The sequence below is a fragment of the Pelodiscus sinensis genome, chromosome 12, assembly GCF_049634645.1.
Source record: "Pelodiscus sinensis isolate JC-2024 chromosome 12, ASM4963464v1, whole genome shotgun sequence".
NCBI classification, from domain to species: domain Eukaryota; kingdom Metazoa; phylum Chordata; order Testudines; family Trionychidae; genus Pelodiscus; species Pelodiscus sinensis.
In genome coordinates, this window is record NC_134722.1 from 3,609,209 (window position 1) to 3,626,803 (window position 17,595).

A 17,595-nucleotide genomic window follows, 5' to 3' on the forward strand; every position below is an offset into this window, starting at 1 on the left:
TAATGCCTGACTGTCACAGACGCTTACGAGTCTGAGCCCGGGTGCCAAACATTTCCTTATGGAGGAGAGCGGTTGCTTTGGATTGTAACTAATCTTGGTAATGGCTGCCTGGAATTGGATCTGTAGCTGATCAGTAAAAAAAACCCACCTTTTAATTTTCAAAACTGTTCTGCTGGCAGGCTGAAGTTGGCCTTTATTTCGATGAGCATTTCTCTGCAAGAAACCAGTTCCCCCGGAACCAGCCATCTGTGTGATTTCACTAGTGAAATCACGAGGGTTGGAAGTTGGGCCTGCCCAGTTTTCTGTGCTGGGCTGTGCCTGTCGGGCAGGGCCACATTATGACTTTCGTGGGCCCCTTCCTCCATAAAAAAAATATATTAAAAATTATTTTTGATATAACTTTAAATACTTCAACATTTTTTTTTCTGTTTTAGGCAAAATGTAATAGATTTTCATGGGCCCTAAAAGTTTCATTTTTTTCTGATGTGAGGAAAAAAATTAAAACATTTTCTTTGACCCTAAAAGTTCTTTTTTTTTCCTTCTGATTTTAAAAGAAATTAAAACATTTCCGTGGGCCCCTAAAAGTATCGTGGACCCTAGGCACTGTGCCTCCCTGCTGTCGGGCATTTTTCTCGGATCGGGCCTCACTGAATTCCATCCCGAGCCATGTCTTGGAGCTCTTGCTGGAAGATGCTAGCTAGAGAAGCCGGCTTTTCCTATTCAAATGTTGCCACTTGCTAATCTCACGTTCCCAGACCTACTGAATAGCTAACCCTGCGAGGTAGAGAGAAGCAGTTAGTGACCAAGTTCCTTTTTTAGGAGCATTGTGCATGGACGTAGGCACAAAAGGCGGTAGAGTGCAGCGGGGCCCTGGGTACTTCCCTCATTGTAGGGTGTTCAGTGCTGTGTGCTCCCCTTCCACCGGACAGAACTGCTGGTGAGGTGACCAGGCAACTTGTGCACAGCCTGAGCTGTAGCATTTAGCTCTGTAGGGCTGGATTTGTGAGTGATGTGGGTCTCCCTTAATTACACCGAGTGTCTTTTACAGTCCTCCAGGTCTGCTTGCTTACCAGCTGCATAGCCAAGCCTCATCTGAGGAAGTGGGTGTGACGGCGTGTTGGGGGTTCCCCGTCTCCTGCACCCCGAGATGTCACAAACAGACTGCACCAGCCGGTGGAATAGAGGAAGTTTATTGCCTCTCCAGGATACAGCATAGCACAGATGTAGTCTGGTCACAGAACTGGGCTAGGATGCCTCCGGCCCCCTTGAGTTGGGGGGAGACTGGGCCCCTAAACTCCAGCTCCTCTCCCTAGGCTGTCTCCTCCATGCTCTCCCACAGTAACAACTAAATTCCCTTGCAGCCCTGCCCCCCAGTCCAGGGCAGCATTCACCTTCCTTTGTTCCTCTCCATGGGGGGTGTCTGGCCACTGGTTCGACAAGTTTGGCCTTATCTCTGCCTAGCGAGATTTTCCCTGCTGGGTCTTGCTCCAGACAGCAGGGGTCACCACAGCCCAGCAAGTACCCCCACTACGTCACAGTGGGTTTACCCACGAAAGCTCATGCTATATATGTGTTGCCACGGGATCACTTATTTTTCAAGCAGTAGGTAGTTCTTATGAAGAGAGGCTAAAGCGACTGGGACTTTTCAGTTTAGAAAAGAGGAGACTGAGGGGGGGATATGATAGAGGTCTATAAAATCAGTGGTGTGGAGAGGGTGAATAAAGAAAAGTTATTCATTAGTTCCCATAATAGAAGAACTAGAGGACACCAAATGAAATTAATGGGTAGCACGTTTAAAACTAATAAAAGTTCTTCACACAGCGCATAGTCAATCTGTGGAACTCCTTGCCAGAGGAGGCTGTGAAGGCTAGAACTAGAACAGAGTTTAGAGAAACTAGATAATTTCATGGAGGTTAGGTCCATAAAAGGCTATTAGCCAGTGGATAGAAATGGTGTCCCTGGCCTCTATGTTTGTCAGAGGCTGGAGACGGATGGCATGAGACAAATTGCTTGATCATTGTTTTCGGTCCACCCCCTCTGGGGCACTTGGTGCTGGCCACTGTCAGTAGACAGGCTACTGGGCTAGATGGACCTTTGGTCTGACCCAGTACGGCCATTCTTATGTAGTTACCCTTAAACAGCAGGGCTACGTCTAGACTGGCATGATTTTCCGGAAATGCTTTTAACGGAAAAGTTTTCCGTTAAAAGCATTTTCGGAAAAGAGCGTCTAGATTGGCACGGATGCTTTTCCGCAAAAGCACTTTTTGCAGAAAAGCGTCCGTGCCAATCTAGACGCGCTTTTTCTGCAAAAAAGCCCCGATCGCCATTGGGGCTTTTTTGCGGAAAACAAATCTGAGCTGTCTACACTGGTCCTTTTGAGCAAAAGCTTTGCACAAAAGGACTTTTGCCTGAACGGGGGCAGAATAGTATTTCGGCAAGAAGCACTGATTTCAGACAGTAGGAAGTCAGTGCTTTTGCGGAAATTCAAGTGGCCTGTGTAGACAGCTGGCAAGTTTTACTGGAAAAGCGGCTGATTTTAGTGCCCAGGTGTTTAATGCCCTAGGGCTATAGGAGCACTGGGGTTAATTTGCTCCTAGCAGTAAGTTCTACTCACTAGGCCCCTGGAACTTAGCTGCAGTGCACTCAAACTTGTACCAAGTTCTCTGACTGCCAAAACACAGAGCAGGCCCCTTGCAATGCCAGAACGTATGACACGAGGCAAGGTGTGGGCTGCACCTTCCCACTGGCCTCAGTGCACGTTTTTTTTTATACTGATTGCTCATTTGAATGAGCCAACCTGATTGTAAAATCCTAACGGTAGATGGCCCCATAGGCTGTGTCTAGACTGGCCAGTTTTTCCGGAAAATCAGCCGCTTTTCCGGAAAAACTTGCCAACTGTCTACACTGGCCGCTTGAATTTCCGCAAAAGCACTGACTTCCTACTGTAAGAAACCAGTGCTTCTTGCGGAAATACTATTCTGCTCCCATTCAGGCAAAAGTCCCTTTTGCGCAAAGCTTTTGTGCAAAAGGGCCAGGGTAGACAGCTCAGTTTTGTTTTCCTCAAAAAAGCCCTGATCGTGAAAATGGCGATCGGGGCTTTTTTGCAGAAAAGCGCATCTAGATTGGCCACGGACACTTTTCCGCAAAAAGTGCTTTTGCGGAAAAGCGTCCTGCCAATCTAGACGCTGTGTTCCGAAAATGCTTTTAACGGAAAACTTTTCCGTTAAGCATTTCCGGAAAATCATGCCAATCTAGATGCAGCCAGAGTGTTTGCCTTATTGTAGCTAATTGAGGCCACAATACAGCAACTCAGCCATCTACATCAAAGGAAAAGCTACAATGCCTTCTCCGGGAGGGTTTTACAGTGATTGGTAACGCCCCTTCGGAATCTACCTCTGTGCAGACAACTCTCCTTGGAATGAGACTGAGAGTGTCTTTTCCTGTTGGGCTCTGAGCAGAGAGCACTAGACATCAGTCTTACCAAGGGGAAGGTTGGAGTATGTCTCTTGATAGGAGCATTGCTACTACCCAAAGGGTCAAAAAGGATGGTCTTAATTTGCCTTTGAGCCTCTAGGGGTCAAGTTTCCAGCTTTTTCCTGCATCTGGGAGCTGGAAACCTGAGACTGTGGGTTGATCCTGTGTTTGTCAGGATGTCCTTTCAACTCGCAGGTGGCAGGACAAGGGACTTGCTCAGACACCACAAAGGATTGTGAGCTAAAGTCAGGCCAGGCTTATCTACCGCCCGTCACGCTTTCCTACTCTTACTTGCACAGCAGAATGGGCTTTGTGGTGTTACACCAGTGGGCTCAGCCCTTTTAAGCAGGAGGTCATTTTTTAAAGTGCAACCCAGGATCTACCTCAACCCCAAGTACCCTGGCCTCACCTCCTTTGGGCCCTTTCTCCAAGACCCTGCCCCTCCCAGCCTCCCTCCCTTTCATCAGGCAGGGGTAGAGAGTTGGGGTGCAGGCTCTCATCTTGGGTTAAGGGATTTGGAGTTGCTGAGCCTGGGGCAGGGAGTTGGGGTGCAGCAGAGGGTTCTGGGTACAGGTGCTGTAAGGGAGTTTGGGTCTGGGGCAGGGCTCAGGGCAGGGACTTGGGGTGCAAGAGGGGGTTTGACTGGGGTAGGGGTTCAGGATGCAGGCTCCAGCTGGACACTGCTTTCCACAGGTGATACAGTGGGGCTAAGGCAGATTCCCCCCTGCCCTGGCCCTGCACCCCTCTCCAAAGCAGCCAGCAAACTCCCTCCATCCCAAGCCCTATTGAGGATCCCACTCTACTGCTTGGTGCCTACTGGGTTACACAATGGCTACGTCTACACTGGCATGATTTTCTGCAAATGCTTTTAACGGAAAAGTTTTCCGTTAAAAGCATTTGCAGAAAAGAGCATCTAGATTGGCACACTTTTCCGCAAAAACACTTTTTGCAGAAAAGTGTCCATGCCAATCTAGATGCACTTTTGCGCAAAAAAGCCCCGATGGCCATTTTTGTGATCGGGGCTTTTTTGCACAAAACAAATCCGGGCTGTCTACACTGGTCCTTTTGCCTGAACGGGAGCAGCATAGTATTTCTGCAAGAAGCACCGATTCCTTACAGGAGATCGTCAGTGTTCTTGCGGAAATTCAAGTGGCCAGTGTAGACAGCTGGCAAGTTTTTCTGCAAAAGCAGCTGCTTTTGGGGAAAAACTTGCCAGTCTAGACACAGCCAATGTGTGTCAGCACCGAGTGCTCGCTTCTGCTTGTGATAGTGATCAGATTCAGGAAGCTGCCACTAAGGTATAGAGGCCAGTCAGGCTGTAGCTGCACCCACTCCAGGTGAGAGAACAGAGCTGCTCCCACTTTGCAGCTAGAACCAAGCAGTAACTCCCTCTCCTGGTACCCAAGGCAAGGAAGACTCATTCCTTCCAGGCACCGGTGAGGTACTCCCCCAGCCAACAAAGACCCTGCTAGTGCAGCCCCAAGTGCGTAGGTTTAGGATCTGCCCTTCTCAAGGCCCCCTCAGACTTGTAACAGGGACCACCCAGAAGAGGGTTCTATCACCAGGAGCTTGGTCTGATGTCACCGGACATTGTGAATGTGGTTGATGGACCAACAGGGGGAACAGGCAGGGCTGCCAGCCTTCCAGAATCAGCATGATCTCAAAAACAAGCCCTGAGATTAAGGAGTGAGATTACTTCATGGTGGAAAAAGAAATCAGACAGCCGAGTCGGCAAGCCTAGGTCTAGGGTGTGCTTCACTTGTGCCAGCTCCATTCATGCTGCAGTTGTCAAAAGCTGTGAGCAATCCCTTCTCTTGAAGGCCTGGTTAGGTGCTGCCCCTCGCTCTCTGGCGGGACAGAAGCTACATTCATTTCTCTGCAAACCCTGCTCATTTTTTCCAAGAACTCATTTGCACGAATTGGCTGACGACCCAGCTCTTCCCCCTCCTCGTAATTCCCACGTTCCTGCTGAAGCTTCAGCGCCTACCCCTGGAGTTAAGGACGCCTGAAGCTGCCACTGTGTAAGGCAAAAGCATTCTCTCGCAAGCAGGCAACAATTTAAAAAAGTTTAATAAACACATTTCAACAATATGTACATGGAGTCAAACATGGCCCAGCTGCACTTCCCTGCCCCCCCCAGAGCAGAACACGTTAAAAACAGCCCCCAAAGGAAATCCCATGTGTCTTATTCCTGCTTGCTTATGTGGCCCCACAGCACCCTCAGCGACTGGAAGGTGTCTCACTAATTCCCTTGAATAAGGTTCCTCTTTACATAGTTATTTGGGGGAACAGGGGTGTAGCTTATGTAACTTCAGCCATGCCACGGGAGAGGCTCAAACACTCCTTCCACTGTGGCCCTGGGCAGTTTTATTTGTTGTACTAAGTTACTAGGGTCACTAAACAGTCAGCTTTAAAAAAGGGGAGCAATTGAGGCAGGAAAGCCAAACGCAGCCTCCTGCTGGGGGAGGGCATGCAGAAGTGACCATAACGCTGATCTTCCTGTTTGAAAGGAAAGGGAGTTGCCCAGGTCTGTGCCAAAGCGACAACTTAAGATCAAAGTGGCTCGTCTACCTAGGTTTCCCAAGCATAGGTACAAGCCAGTGAAGTCACCAGCAGCACCATGCAGAGTTCTCTGCACCAGCTGTGCTACATTCCAATCAAGATCTCACACCCAGTCCCGTCCATCCCTCCTTCCTCCTCCCCCCTCCCCCCTCCAGGATCAGAGCTTTTCCTCCTCTTTGGTCAGCCGGGCCAGCCTCTCCATAATGATATTGAGGTCTGTGCTTTTGTCCAGCTTGATGTAGGTGTCCTTCCGGATCGGATGGATGCTGACCCAGTCAGGCAGCAGCTCCGAGAAGAGCCGTAGATGTTTCTCCATTTCACCTGCACAGAACCAGAAGCGATCAGCAAGTTAGTGTCAAACAGCTTCCCCTAGCGGTCAGCACATGGGCAGCTGTTCTGGCTTCTGCTTTCTTCCCAAGGCCCAAAACCAGGGTCCTGGAATTCCTCCCAGCAATTGGTTCCAGGCTTTGAGCTTAGACGGCCCTTATATGGCTGTGCTTGGCACTGCTGGTATATAGGTAGGGAAACCCTATAGAGGTGTTCCCACTCCTCTCTCCATCAGATTACAGCTGTTATTTTGGGAGTTTGGGCTACCCCAGAGTTCCTCTTGCATGCTGGGGGCTACGGAACACACAGCCAAGCAGATGTAGGGGTGTCAGCACCTACACTGGGAGCATTTGAGGGGAGCAGGCTAGCGAAGGCTAGACCCTGGATTTCCAAGACAGGTCTTAGGGAGACGTCTGCGAGGGGTGACCCTGTTAGTCTGTATCTACAAAAACGAGGAGTGGAGGGTACATTCCTCAAAATAAGCTCTGCAATTTGAGCTATGTAAATTGCGTAGCTTATTTTGAAGTTTGCTGCCATCTACACAGCGCTAATTTTGAAGTAAAGTGCTATGCCAGCGTCTCCCTTCATCCTCATGCAACGAGGTTTACAGCAGGGGTGGCCAACCCATTAAACGAAAAGAGCCAAAACGGTGGAAAAAATGCGACGAGCCCTGCCAGAATTGTTGAGGGGAAAAAAAAAAAAAAAAAAAAACGCGCTCCCCACCGCTGCCCCTTTAAAAACTACAGGTTAGGCTTTTTGGCCATATCAGACTCCCATCGGTCACCACGTTGGACAGCTCCCCTGTACCTGGTGAGCACAGGGAGCCAGGGGCCGTTTACAGGGGCACACGGGGCGGCTTCATGAGCCGCAGGGGGGCTTTGAAAGCCGCACTTTCTGGGCTGAAGAGCTGCATGCAGCTCATGAACTGCGGGTTGGCCACCCCTGGTTTACAGGCAGCCGGAATAAGCATCCCAGTACTCGGAATGTACTTCGAAATAACACGCGTGCTGTTACAGCACGCAGAACGCTGTTTCGGGATAACACGTTATCCCGAAATAGCGCTGCTGAGTAGATAGACCCTTAGCGATTAACTGATTTATTTGGACCTAAGCTATGGTGGGTAAAAACCATTTCCGCCTGGCTTTTACTCCCGGCAGCTTGTTCCCAAATCAGTCTGCGGGCCCCAGGACTGCTTGGCGGTTTGGTGGAGGGAGAACTTAGAAGACGGCTGCGGGAAAAGGAGCGTTGTTCACTCTTGTTCCACCGACAGGACCAGATCTCTTCCAGGGTGTCAAGACTGGCACTGAGCACAAGCCAGAAGTGAGGCTAGAAGGCAAAGGCTCTGTCAATAGGGACCCCCCCCTCACCACCATAGCTTAGCTACCAAATCTGTGGTGGTTAACATGGTAGCCCTGGCATCAGCAAGGTGAGGGAGCATTACGGTGCCCGTTCAGTGCTGCTTAGCATTATTACAGCAGTCCTTGAACCCTGGGTTGGGAGTAGTGTCCCCCGTGAGCTGTGCCCGGGGGCGGCCACTCATCCAATGCCGCCCAGCTGATTCGCAGAGCTCGGTTTGGTCTCTCTCCTGGTGGTGCACATTGGCACGTGCCTCAGTGCATATAACATTCTGCACACGGCTAGAAACGATGAGCGGGAACATTGGTTGGGCTCCAAAGCGAGTCACAGCTCTGATTCACAGGGTCGCCCGGGCTGGCATGAGACTCGCTGGAGCCCAGGGCCAAAGCCAGAGTTGCACCACCCCGTGCCCAAGCTGAAGTCCGAGGGCTTCAACCACGGGTGGTAGGGGTCAAGTTACAGACCCCCCTGCATGGGCAGAAGCCCTTGAGCTTCTGCATTGACCACTTCACCCAGGCTGGCGGCGCAGGGTCTGTAGTAACTGTTGGCAGAAGGGGGTGACGCTGCAGGAAAGTGAGAACCGCTGAGCTACCCTCTTGCTCGTGGGTGGCAGGAGACATTGGGTAGCGAGACTCAAAACTCACTGGAGGCTCTTCAGAGGGCTTAGAACAGGGAAGGGCAATCATTTTTGACGGGGGCCACGCCAAGAATGTGGACAGTGGTCCAGGGCCCCACACTTCCACAATATGAATGGAGGAAGTGCGGGGTCTGGGATGGAGGTTGGATGCTGAACGGAGCTTGGGAGAAGGGACTGGGGTGAAGGAGAGAGGGGAGTCTGGAAGGGAGTTTGGGTGGAGGCGGCGGTTGTGACCTAGGGCAGGGGACTGGGATGCAGGGGGTTGGGTTGTGCTCTAGGGTAGGAGGGGCTTGTGATCTGGGGCAGGCAGTTGGGGTGCCAGATCTGGGAGGGGGTATGGGTGCAGGAGGGGGGGCAGAGGATTTGGGTAGGTTGAATGGGGGGGGGGGCAGAGGGTTAAAGAAGAGAGGGGCTGGGGTGTCAGAGGCAGATTCTGGCCAGGAGACTTACCAGCCAGCAGCCCAACTGACCAACCTGCAGAGCTAAATGCTTGCAGAGCTTAAAGTTTCTCAGCCAGCCTGCCTGCCCAGCCACAAGCAGGAGGGGAGGGGGGGGCGTGGTGCTTCCCATGCTGCCTGTTATTCAAACAGAAAGCTCCCATTGGCCAGTTTCTGGCCAGAAGCCAGCCAATGGGATTGTGCTGGGGCGGGAGCAGTGCCTGAAACCTTCCCCCTCACTCCCCCCAGGCTCAAGTCTTAAAAGATCAACAGCCCCGCCACCACTTTTCAGAGCAGTGTGCGGACAAGCAGAGGAGCCTTCCTGGGGCTCCCCACTGCGTCTGCAGCCCACGGGCCATATTTTCCCCAGGCCTGTCTTAGAACCTCCCCTGCCAGAGGCAACCCCTCCCCGCCCAGTCCCCCCAGTACCAGATGTCATGGAGGTGCGGTAGCTGTCCGTCATCCGCGTACACGCCACCTCCACCGTCAGCGCCTGCTTCTTCTCAGCCACGAAGACGTTGCGTAGGAGGCGGGCCATCTCGGGCAGCCGCGAGATCATGAGGAGCCGCTCCTCCTGCTGCGGGTTTCGGGTCATCAGCGCCTGCAGCTTCTGAGCCTCCTTTGCTCTGATCTAAGGGAAGAATTAACGAGGGGGGGGTCAGATGCCCGCCAGGCTCCCGCTTGCCAGGGCCACTCCCTTCCCAGGCACAAGTGACTCACCCTCTCCAGCAGGGCCTGGGACACCCCTCTCAGGGCACTGGAGGAATCGGCTGTGGGTGCGGCTGTGGGGGCCTTGTGCTCTCCTGGGCTGGTTCCAGCTGTTCTGAGTGCCAGGTTGGCAAGAGCCTTTTCCATCTGTCCAGGCGGAGGAGAGTCAGAGGTCACAGGGGCTCTGCCAGGCAGGCCCAGGGGGCCCACGCTTGCAGTGTGGGAGGGTCCCAACACCCAGTTCGAGCTCCGGGCCTTTGACCCGCAGCAGGGCAGTTTCACGCGGAATGTTGTGCCCGGGAAGCGTGTGCTTGAGCGTTCCCGCGACAGGCTCACAGGACCAGGTGAGAGCACCACAAGCTCACCAGCCGACATCTCCAGCCCGTACCTTTGGGGTCATCATGCTCCGGGCCTTGGTCAGCACCTCCTGGGCTGTGGTCAGCTTGTCCACCTGCGGGGGCTGGGGCAGCTCCGCCGGCGGGACGTCCGGCACCTCATCCACACGGAAGCGGGGGTGCCACCTGGTCAGCTTGCCGTCTGGGACCACCAGCGGGGGCTGCAGGGATGCCAGGAACGCCTGGAGCGAGGGGAGTTGTGAGTCAGGTGCTGCAAGTCATACACCCAGCAGAGTCGGACTGTGTTAGCGTGAGCTAGAGCCGCTGCCGTGCTGTGCTCACCGGACACTGAGCTACGCCACGGTTACGAGAAACCAACGCCAGGAGAGCCCAGGACAAGTCTCCCCCATTAGGAAAATCTTGATCCTCAGTGTTATTGTTCCAGACCCTCTGCTCTCCCTGCCTCGCTCCACAGACAACGCTTTGGCGGGCCCACCACGTACTTTGATTTGGGACCCCAGGCTCCTCCGTTAACTGGACTCTTATCTCTGCCTCTAGCGATCACCCGTCTCTGGGGCATTCCCAGGCCCCTTGGGGTGAAAGCCAGCCAGGCCCCTAGGACGGAGCAGGGCACACCACCGCACACCGGGGAGCGCTGAACTGGAGATGTTTGGAAGGAGCCGACTGTGCACCCAGTCTCCCCAAAGAGCCAAGCCACTCGCCTGGTGATGCTGCTTGACGATGTTCACCAGGTTCCTGTTGAACACCCTGCGGCGCTCCAGCAAGCGTGATGCTGACAAGTGCGGGCGGCCGTCCACCTTCTCCTCTAGAGACAAGAGAGGGGCCATCATCAGTGCCAGGGAAAGCGGCCGCGGCACCCCAGTGTAGGGATGTAATCATGTAGTCGATTAATCAATTAACTGATAAGCAAAAGCTTATCAGGTCACACTACAGACCACACACATTCCCCCCACCCCGCCCGCCAGGACAGTTTTTAGCAGGCTGGCCAGCAGCCCAGCTCAGTCCTGGCTCGCGCTGGGTCCAGGACCTACCCCTGCTGTGGCTCTGCATTTAAAGCATTTTAGGAGCCGGGCAGCCCAGCTCAGTTCTTGGTCCAGGAGCTCAGATCCCCACTAGACGGGGCTGCTGCCACCCCATGGCAGCCAGTCCATGAGGGGAGCTGGTTTTTAAACCAGCTTCCCTCACAGGCCAGTTCCCACCTGGCAGCCTGCACTGCTGCCTCGGATACAGATACAGCAGCGTGGGGAGTGGGGCTAGATCGCACTGGCTGCCAGCCCCACCCGAGGGCTACAGAATAGTTGAGTGTTCGAGATAGGAATTCGTGAGCTTAATCAACTATTCAATTAACTGATATTTAACATCCCTAGCGCAGATCTGACACCCCGGCACGGCCGCAGCTGTACGGAGGGGGGCATGAAGCAATTCTGCTCCGAGATAAGAGCGCCTTCTCCACTGCGTGGGAGCCAGCCGGCTGCCCCCACCTGCGGCATCCCAGCAAACTAGACAGCAGAGCCAGAACTGGGAGCGCCAGGACAGGCGGCGTCCCAAGCCCAGTTTTGGGGGAACCCCTGAGAGGGTCACAGGTCTACTGCTAGGCTGACAGTTTCACACGCCGGACCCACTGCGGGAACAGGGAACAGCCGTTCCCCACATCGCCATCCCACTCGGAGCCGGCCAGGCAGACCGCCTCAGCCGGATCCGACCCGCAACCCCGTTTGGGGAAGGTTTCCAGAGCCTCAGACACCCTTTCCCAACAGGCTCCAGGAGGGAGCCCGTCCCCAGCCTGCCGGCAAGGGCTCCGAGCAGAGGGCAAGCTGCTGCACGTACCTTCCCCCAGCACTGGCTCTATGGTGAGCTGGTAGCTGGATTTCTTCAGGAAGCTGCTGAAGGTTGGGATGTTCTTCTCCTGGCGGAACTTGTACGACGTGGGGTACACGGCTTTGATCTGGCCCACGTTCCGCTCCTCAAACTGCCTGAGGCATTGCAGGAAGAGTCAAAACAAGGACCCACGCCGACACACACGTGCAGCGGCAACAAGCGCTTCAACTCGGGCCCCGTGCAAACCAGAGCAGCAGGGGTCCCCCGGGGATCCGACTCCCATGTGGCAGACTCCCTGCCTGCAATACGCATGGGAATCAACAGCGAGGGACAACGAGCTTCTGGTTAAAGAGCAGAACCTGGCCTGGGAGGTGCTCTGAGCACAAGTCTGGGAGCCAAGGGCTCTCCAGGGCTACTCCCAGTCTTGACACTGGCTTCCTCTATGGCCTTGGTCAAGTCATTTAGTGCCTGTGCCTCAATTCTGCTCTCTCTAACACGGAGAGTCAGGATTTTCTCCTGTGACGGGAAACAGGTTTGTAAGAGATGCTACAGGTAATGCAGGAAGGAGTGAGTGTCACTCCCCACGCTCCAGCCAAGTTTTCCTTGTGCTGGCATCCGAGACGCCTCCCCCACCACAGGGGCACCGCGATTCTATTCCATCCAGAATGTCACAGTTAACCAGAAGAGAGGCACCCTCTCCCCCTTTTCAGCAGGTCCCTCTCCGAGGGCTTGGGAGGTTTGCATAAGAAAGCACAAGCCCCAGCCTCCTTCAGTGCTGCTCAGTGTGCATCTGCTTTGTACGCAGCACAAGGACGAAAACACCGACAGCGCCTGGTGCAGTTACAGCGAACGCGGATCTCGGCTACAGCGATTCCTCACCTAAGAGGAGGCACTTACTTGCGCATAATGTCCTGGACACCCTGTTTGACCTTGGCAAAGGTTACGGTCTCCGAGCGGTTGAAGAGCATCCCCACCACGGTGTCCATGCTGCGGAACATCTCTGCCAGCACCTTGTACTTATAGGGCAGAGTGAGGCCGGGGGGACCATCCTGAGCAAGGGTGTGGAATCGCTCATAGGCAGGTGCCTTCTCGCTGCCAGGGATAAGCAGGAATTAGACCCACAAGAAGTAGCTTCAACATGAGGTTAAGAGCAGGTGTTTGGGAGCTTGCGGGTGCACAGACTGGCACTTGGCTTGCTACTCAGGAAGCAGGGCAGTAGCGAAGCCTGGCAGCAGCCAGTGTGGTAGAAATCTCCAAGTCAGTGCTGATGTGACGACTGGATGTTCGTACAATCCCCATCCCCAGCGATATTTTGCCTCTACGTTCTCCAAGGATGGGGAATGGCTAGATGAGCTGAAAAGGTCCAGCTCGAATTTGAAGCGGCAGAATCTTTTCCCACCCATTGCAGTAGCAGTAAGATCCACGCGAGTTTCATCCCATGGTCACTAGCGCACCTCTGTAGCGCATTTGTCAAGTGACCCTGCCTTGCCCCGCCCACACCGTGGAAACAGAGACGCCCTCCCTCTTTTGCTGTCCACACACCTCTCAGGGAGCCTTCTCCCATGCCAGGTTAGGGCGCCCGGGAACGGACGTTCTCAGAAATAGCCTAGTTTCCGGCCCGGTAGCATTGGCTCACATGCACTGTGCGCAGGCTTCTTTCTGGCACAGACGTGTCCCGGCTCCGAGTCTAAAGATCCCCTATGCTGAACCCCAGCTACGGGATATTAACATCAGAAACATGGATGTTTGAGACTCCACTGGAGTGCAGCAGCATTTTGCTACCCAAGTGTCTTGTTCTACATTCTACCTCTGCCTGATAGGTGGTGATTAGCCCTTCAGGTGGTGATTAGCCCTTCAGGACAGCCAGAGCAGCAATACTTCCATCAGCACCGACTATGGCAGTTACTGGAAACCCAGGTGTACGGTCCCCGAGCTGCTTTCAGCACCAGCTTAAACACACCCTGAAAGGGACATTGCTATTCCTGCCATCCTCAAAGGTGGCTTCTTACCTGAGTTCCGCGGCTGGCTCACAGGTCTCTTTGGCCGGCTGCAGCCCCGATTCCTTCCCCTCCTCTGCCTTCCTGTTGCGGATTTTGGAGCCTAGCTCCTGCACTTGCTTCAGGCGACTCTTGAGGTCAGTGCAGGTCTCGGAGGGGCAAGCTGGCAGTTTGGCTTTCCGAGTCAGGGCATGGAGTCTCTGCAGGCGCTGTGTCAGCTCCTTGCTCGAAACCTGCGATAGGGAGCGGGGAAGTAACAGGGGCAGGAGGAGACGACTGTTTACAAGCGATGCTCGGAGGGGGTTGGAAGGTTAGCACAGCTCCAAGAGCCAAGCGGGAGGGGGTTTCCTATGACCCATCAAGCCACTTCGGCGAGTCAGCAGAAGGGCACAAGGCGGTGGAGCCCCTTCCCAGTCTCAGGGCAACAGCTGCTCTTGCCATACCTGCTTAAAGCTTATGTTTCCCTCTAGAGCAGCCAGGCCAGACGGCAGCCCGCTCGCCGGACCTGGGGAGAGGGTCACGTTCACCAGGTTCTTCACCTTCTTGTCAAGGGAGGATGGGGTTGGAGGTCGGAGGGCAGCCGGGGAAGAGAGGCTGGAGACCTGCAACAGGAATTAGATTGGTTTGCCCTCGCTGTCTGGCTGGCACTCACCAAGGAGTCTCCCTGACTTAGGGGACGATAAACCTTCTAGCTAGGAGCCACCAAGTCAAAGTCGGATTTTCTAATACCCGGCGGTGAATCCAAGGGGGCTGAGCAGTGTGGTGCAGGCGCAAAACCCCAGGGAACAGGCGGCCTGGGTTCGTTGACTCCCCCCGCCTCCAAACACACTCTAGTTCAGCTCCACGAGGCTTTGCCGCATCCAAAGTCCTAGCATCGAGGGGCCACCACCTGCCACCGGCAGGGTCACTGCCCTGGTCAGAGCAGATCTAACCTCTGCAGCGCACAGAATACCAGCCCTGCCTACACTCGCTCCCACCAGCGTGAGGGCAGAGGAAGGATCCTTCTGGCAGCAGGACCCCGAGGAGCCCAGCAATCCGGGTTTATTACAAACTCATTGCTGGGCGGGGAGGTGCCTGTTTGCCTCAATGGGTGTGAAGTAGCAGAGCTCAATGGCGGGTCACCGTTTCCCTGCAGAGCCCAGGGCGCTGGGATTCCAGGCGCCAGATTGTAAAGAGGAAACTCATCAAATTCATCTCGCAGCTATTTTTGTCACTGGCTCGGCCGGGCAGGACAGGGAGGCGCTAGGGCCCCTGCAGCGGCCGCGGGCAAGCCCGCAGCACGCGGTACGCAAGGTCCCAAGAAGCCTCAGAACCCACTGAAGCCCCGTTATAAAGGGAACCCAGATCTGCGGAGCCCGAACCTGGGGTGCGCTGGCCGAAGGCCCCCAGAGCGGAGCTTACCGTGACGGGCGCCTCCTGCGCTGTAGTCTGGGGCTCTCCATCCGAGGGCAGTACCAGCTTCTTCCTGGCCGCTCTCTTGCTGTTTTCCTGGGGCCGGAGCGTGGCTGAGGGGCCGGGATTTCGCTCCGCTTCCAGGTCAGGATCCGGTTCCTGTCTACAGCGCTTTCTGCCCGTCAGTGTCCGTGCCGGGGGCTGTGGGGAGCCGGGATCGGGGCGCACTGGGGTGCGGGGAGAGGCCAGCAGCTGCTGCTGTTGGAGGCTCAGGGGAGGCAGCCCGGCTGTAGCGCTCCCCACCGCCTTATCTCCGAATCCGATCAGCTTCGCTCCCGGGCTGGCTCCTGCGAGGCTCACCCGGGGCTCGTAGTCGCTTCCTCCAGGGATCCTCGATGGGGTGAGCGGGGCCGCCTTAGGCCGGCTTTTGCAGCGGCCGGCGCGGCGCGTCTCCCCGACCGCTCCCGCCGCGGGCTGGGTTTTCCTCCGCTTAGCGCCCAGCGGCCCGTCCCTGGCGGGGTTTTTACTGTGGGAGAAGAAATCGGTCACCCTGAGCTGAGCCATCGCAGGGGTGCCGGGGGAGCGGAGCGGAGAGGGACGCGAGCCCGATCCGGGGACACGTGCGGTCCGAGCGCGGCCCGGCTCGTAGAACGTTCACACAGCAGCTGGCTACTCCGCGTTCGGCCCGGCCCGGCCCGGCCCGGCCCGTAGAACGTTCACACAGCAGCTGGCTACTCCGCGTTCGGCCCGGCCCGGCCCGTAGAACGTTCACACAGCAGCTGGCTACTCCGCGTTCCACCCGGCCAGGCTCGTAGAACGTTCACACAGCAGCTGGCTACTCCGCGTTCCACCCGGCCAGGCTCGTAGAACGTTCACACAGCAGCTGGCTACTCCGCGTTCGGCCCGGCGCGGGACGCAGCGAACTTTCGCGGGAGCCCCGCCCCTTCGCCGGGGCAGCTGCGCAATTGGGAGCGCGCGGAGAATTGGCGCCAGTTTTCTTGCGGCGGCCCCGCCCGCAGCCCCCCGCCCCCGGCGTCCGCCCCACGTGCGCTGGGCCTCTCTGAGACAGGCTGCGCGGGGTCGTAGCGTGTGCGCGGCCGCGGGAGGGATCCCACGCACGTTGCGAGAGGGAGGATGGTGTCGGTGCCAGGCTGGGGAGCTCTGGATTGAGTCTTTGCTCCGGCACAGATTTCCCTCGTCACCTCGGGCGTGTCACTTAACCTCCTGGTTCCCCTGCTGTGCGATGGGTGTAACTGAAGGGGGCCCATTAATGGCTGTGATGTGATCAGACATTCGGGGGGGGGGCACTTTAGGTAGCCCGCAGTCTACAGTCCTTCCCCTCTCCCCACATCTTGTAGTCAGGCCCCTGTGGAGTCTAGAGGAGATGGTGCCATGCTTTGGTGTGTAAGCCCTGGGCCACGTGCATAGAGTCCCCAGGCTCTGAGCATGATGCACCAGGCCTACTAGAATACTAGTAAAGATAGTAATAATCAATAGAGAGAATGGAATGGGATGTGTAATTTACCATAAAAGGCAGTTTGCTGATGGGCCCAGTACAAGTGCAGAATGAGGTTAGGGATGATTCTGAGGCTGTAAGGCCTTCAGGATAGAAGGACAGAACTCACAGATCAGCTGCTCAGGCAGGCTGGCTCCTTCCCCATCCACCCATGTATACCCTCCAGCCCCCAGCTTCCCTCCAAGCTTATCAGTGTTGCCAGCTTGTCAGTTAGCAAACAGATGTGGTTTTCCAGCCAGCGCAGGGACCCATTTTAGACTTGGCTTTTTCATGGCTTTTCTTTTCATTACTAGTTCTTTTTGCTTCATACTCCAACCCCGAGTTAAAATCGTTAACCCCAAACTTGATTCCCCCCCCTCAAGGATTTGACTTGTCATAATAGCCCTGACCAATTTGTTGTTTTGCCAAAACATCCTATAGCACGTTAACTATAGGCATTGATAAACCTCACAACATCCTCACAATGTGAAATACGATTTTTTCTTTTTTTACATAGTGGGAAACTGAGGCATAGAGGTATTAAAGGCAAACATTTTCAAACTTGGGTGCCTAAAGTTAGGCACCTAAATTCATATTTATGCAGCTAAAGAAGCAACCTGTTTTTTAAAAGCACCGAGCTCTCATGGATCACATTAACTTCAATTAACAATCCTCTAACAGGGCCTCAGACAAAGTTAAGTCAAGGCCTCTGATTTCTAATACAAAACAAAAAATTCCAAGATGAAAACCTAGATATTAACCCAAACTCCCTTTTTTAGGGATATTTCTAATCCTGCAGAATACACAAGATACTAGCACGTTTTCCTTTGTGACTTATCTTGAAGGTTAATTAATCCATTTGAATTCCTTAGCTAGATCAATGTCCAGCAAATCTCTGGCAAAAATGTAACTGGCCATTGGCCTTAACGACGAGTCAAAAGATGCCAGGGGTCAAGATGGCTAAAAACGGTATTATAGTTTCAGAATCTGTGTAACTATTAACTCCCCTTGGAGAGGCCATGATCAGTTGCCTAAC

At 54.6% G+C, this 17,595-nt stretch overlaps 1 protein-coding gene across 2 annotated transcripts; it reads right to left on the reverse strand.

Annotated features, from left to right (window-relative positions):
- Window positions 1-5,526: 5,526 nt before the first annotated feature.
- CDT1 (chromatin licensing and DNA replication factor 1) lies at window positions 5,527-15,628 on the reverse strand. Of its 2 annotated transcripts, none has more exons than XM_006118868.4 (10): window positions 15,074-15,628; window positions 14,116-14,274; window positions 13,685-13,905; window positions 12,573-12,767; window positions 11,685-11,830; window positions 10,559-10,662; window positions 9,890-10,078; window positions 9,514-9,648; window positions 9,223-9,424; window positions 5,527-6,357 (listed from the first exon to the last, which is right to left on the reverse strand). In XM_006118868.4, the coding sequence occupies exons 1-10, from the start codon at window positions 15,626-15,628 to the stop codon at window positions 6,194-6,196; spliced, it is 2,070 nt and encodes a 689-aa protein (XP_006118930.2). In that variant the 3' UTR covers window positions 5,527-6,193. The 2 variants fall into 2 exon arrangements, with proteins under 2 accessions (XP_006118930.2, XP_075795994.1); XM_075939879.1 differs by lacking the exon at window positions 5,527-6,357 and adding an exon at window positions 7,087-7,689.
- Between the last annotated feature and the right edge of the window lie 1,967 nt (window positions 15,629-17,595).

What these genes read in the sequence shown, in the direction of transcription:
- CDT1 (XM_006118868.4), bottom strand. Translation starts at nt 15,628, where the DNA reads ATGGCTCAGCTCAGGGTGACCGATTTCTTCTCCCACAGTAAAAACCCC. An exon ending in GTCCAGGACATTATGCGCAA is followed by an intron (nt 11,831 to 12,572) that starts GTAAGTGCCTCC and finishes GCAATGCCTCAG; the next exon opens with GCAGTTTGAGGAGCGGAACG. An exon ending in AGAGCCAGTGCTGGGGGAAG is followed by an intron (nt 10,663 to 11,684) that starts GTACGTGCAGCA and finishes TCTTGTCTCTAG; the next exon opens with AGGAGAAGGTGGACGGCCGC.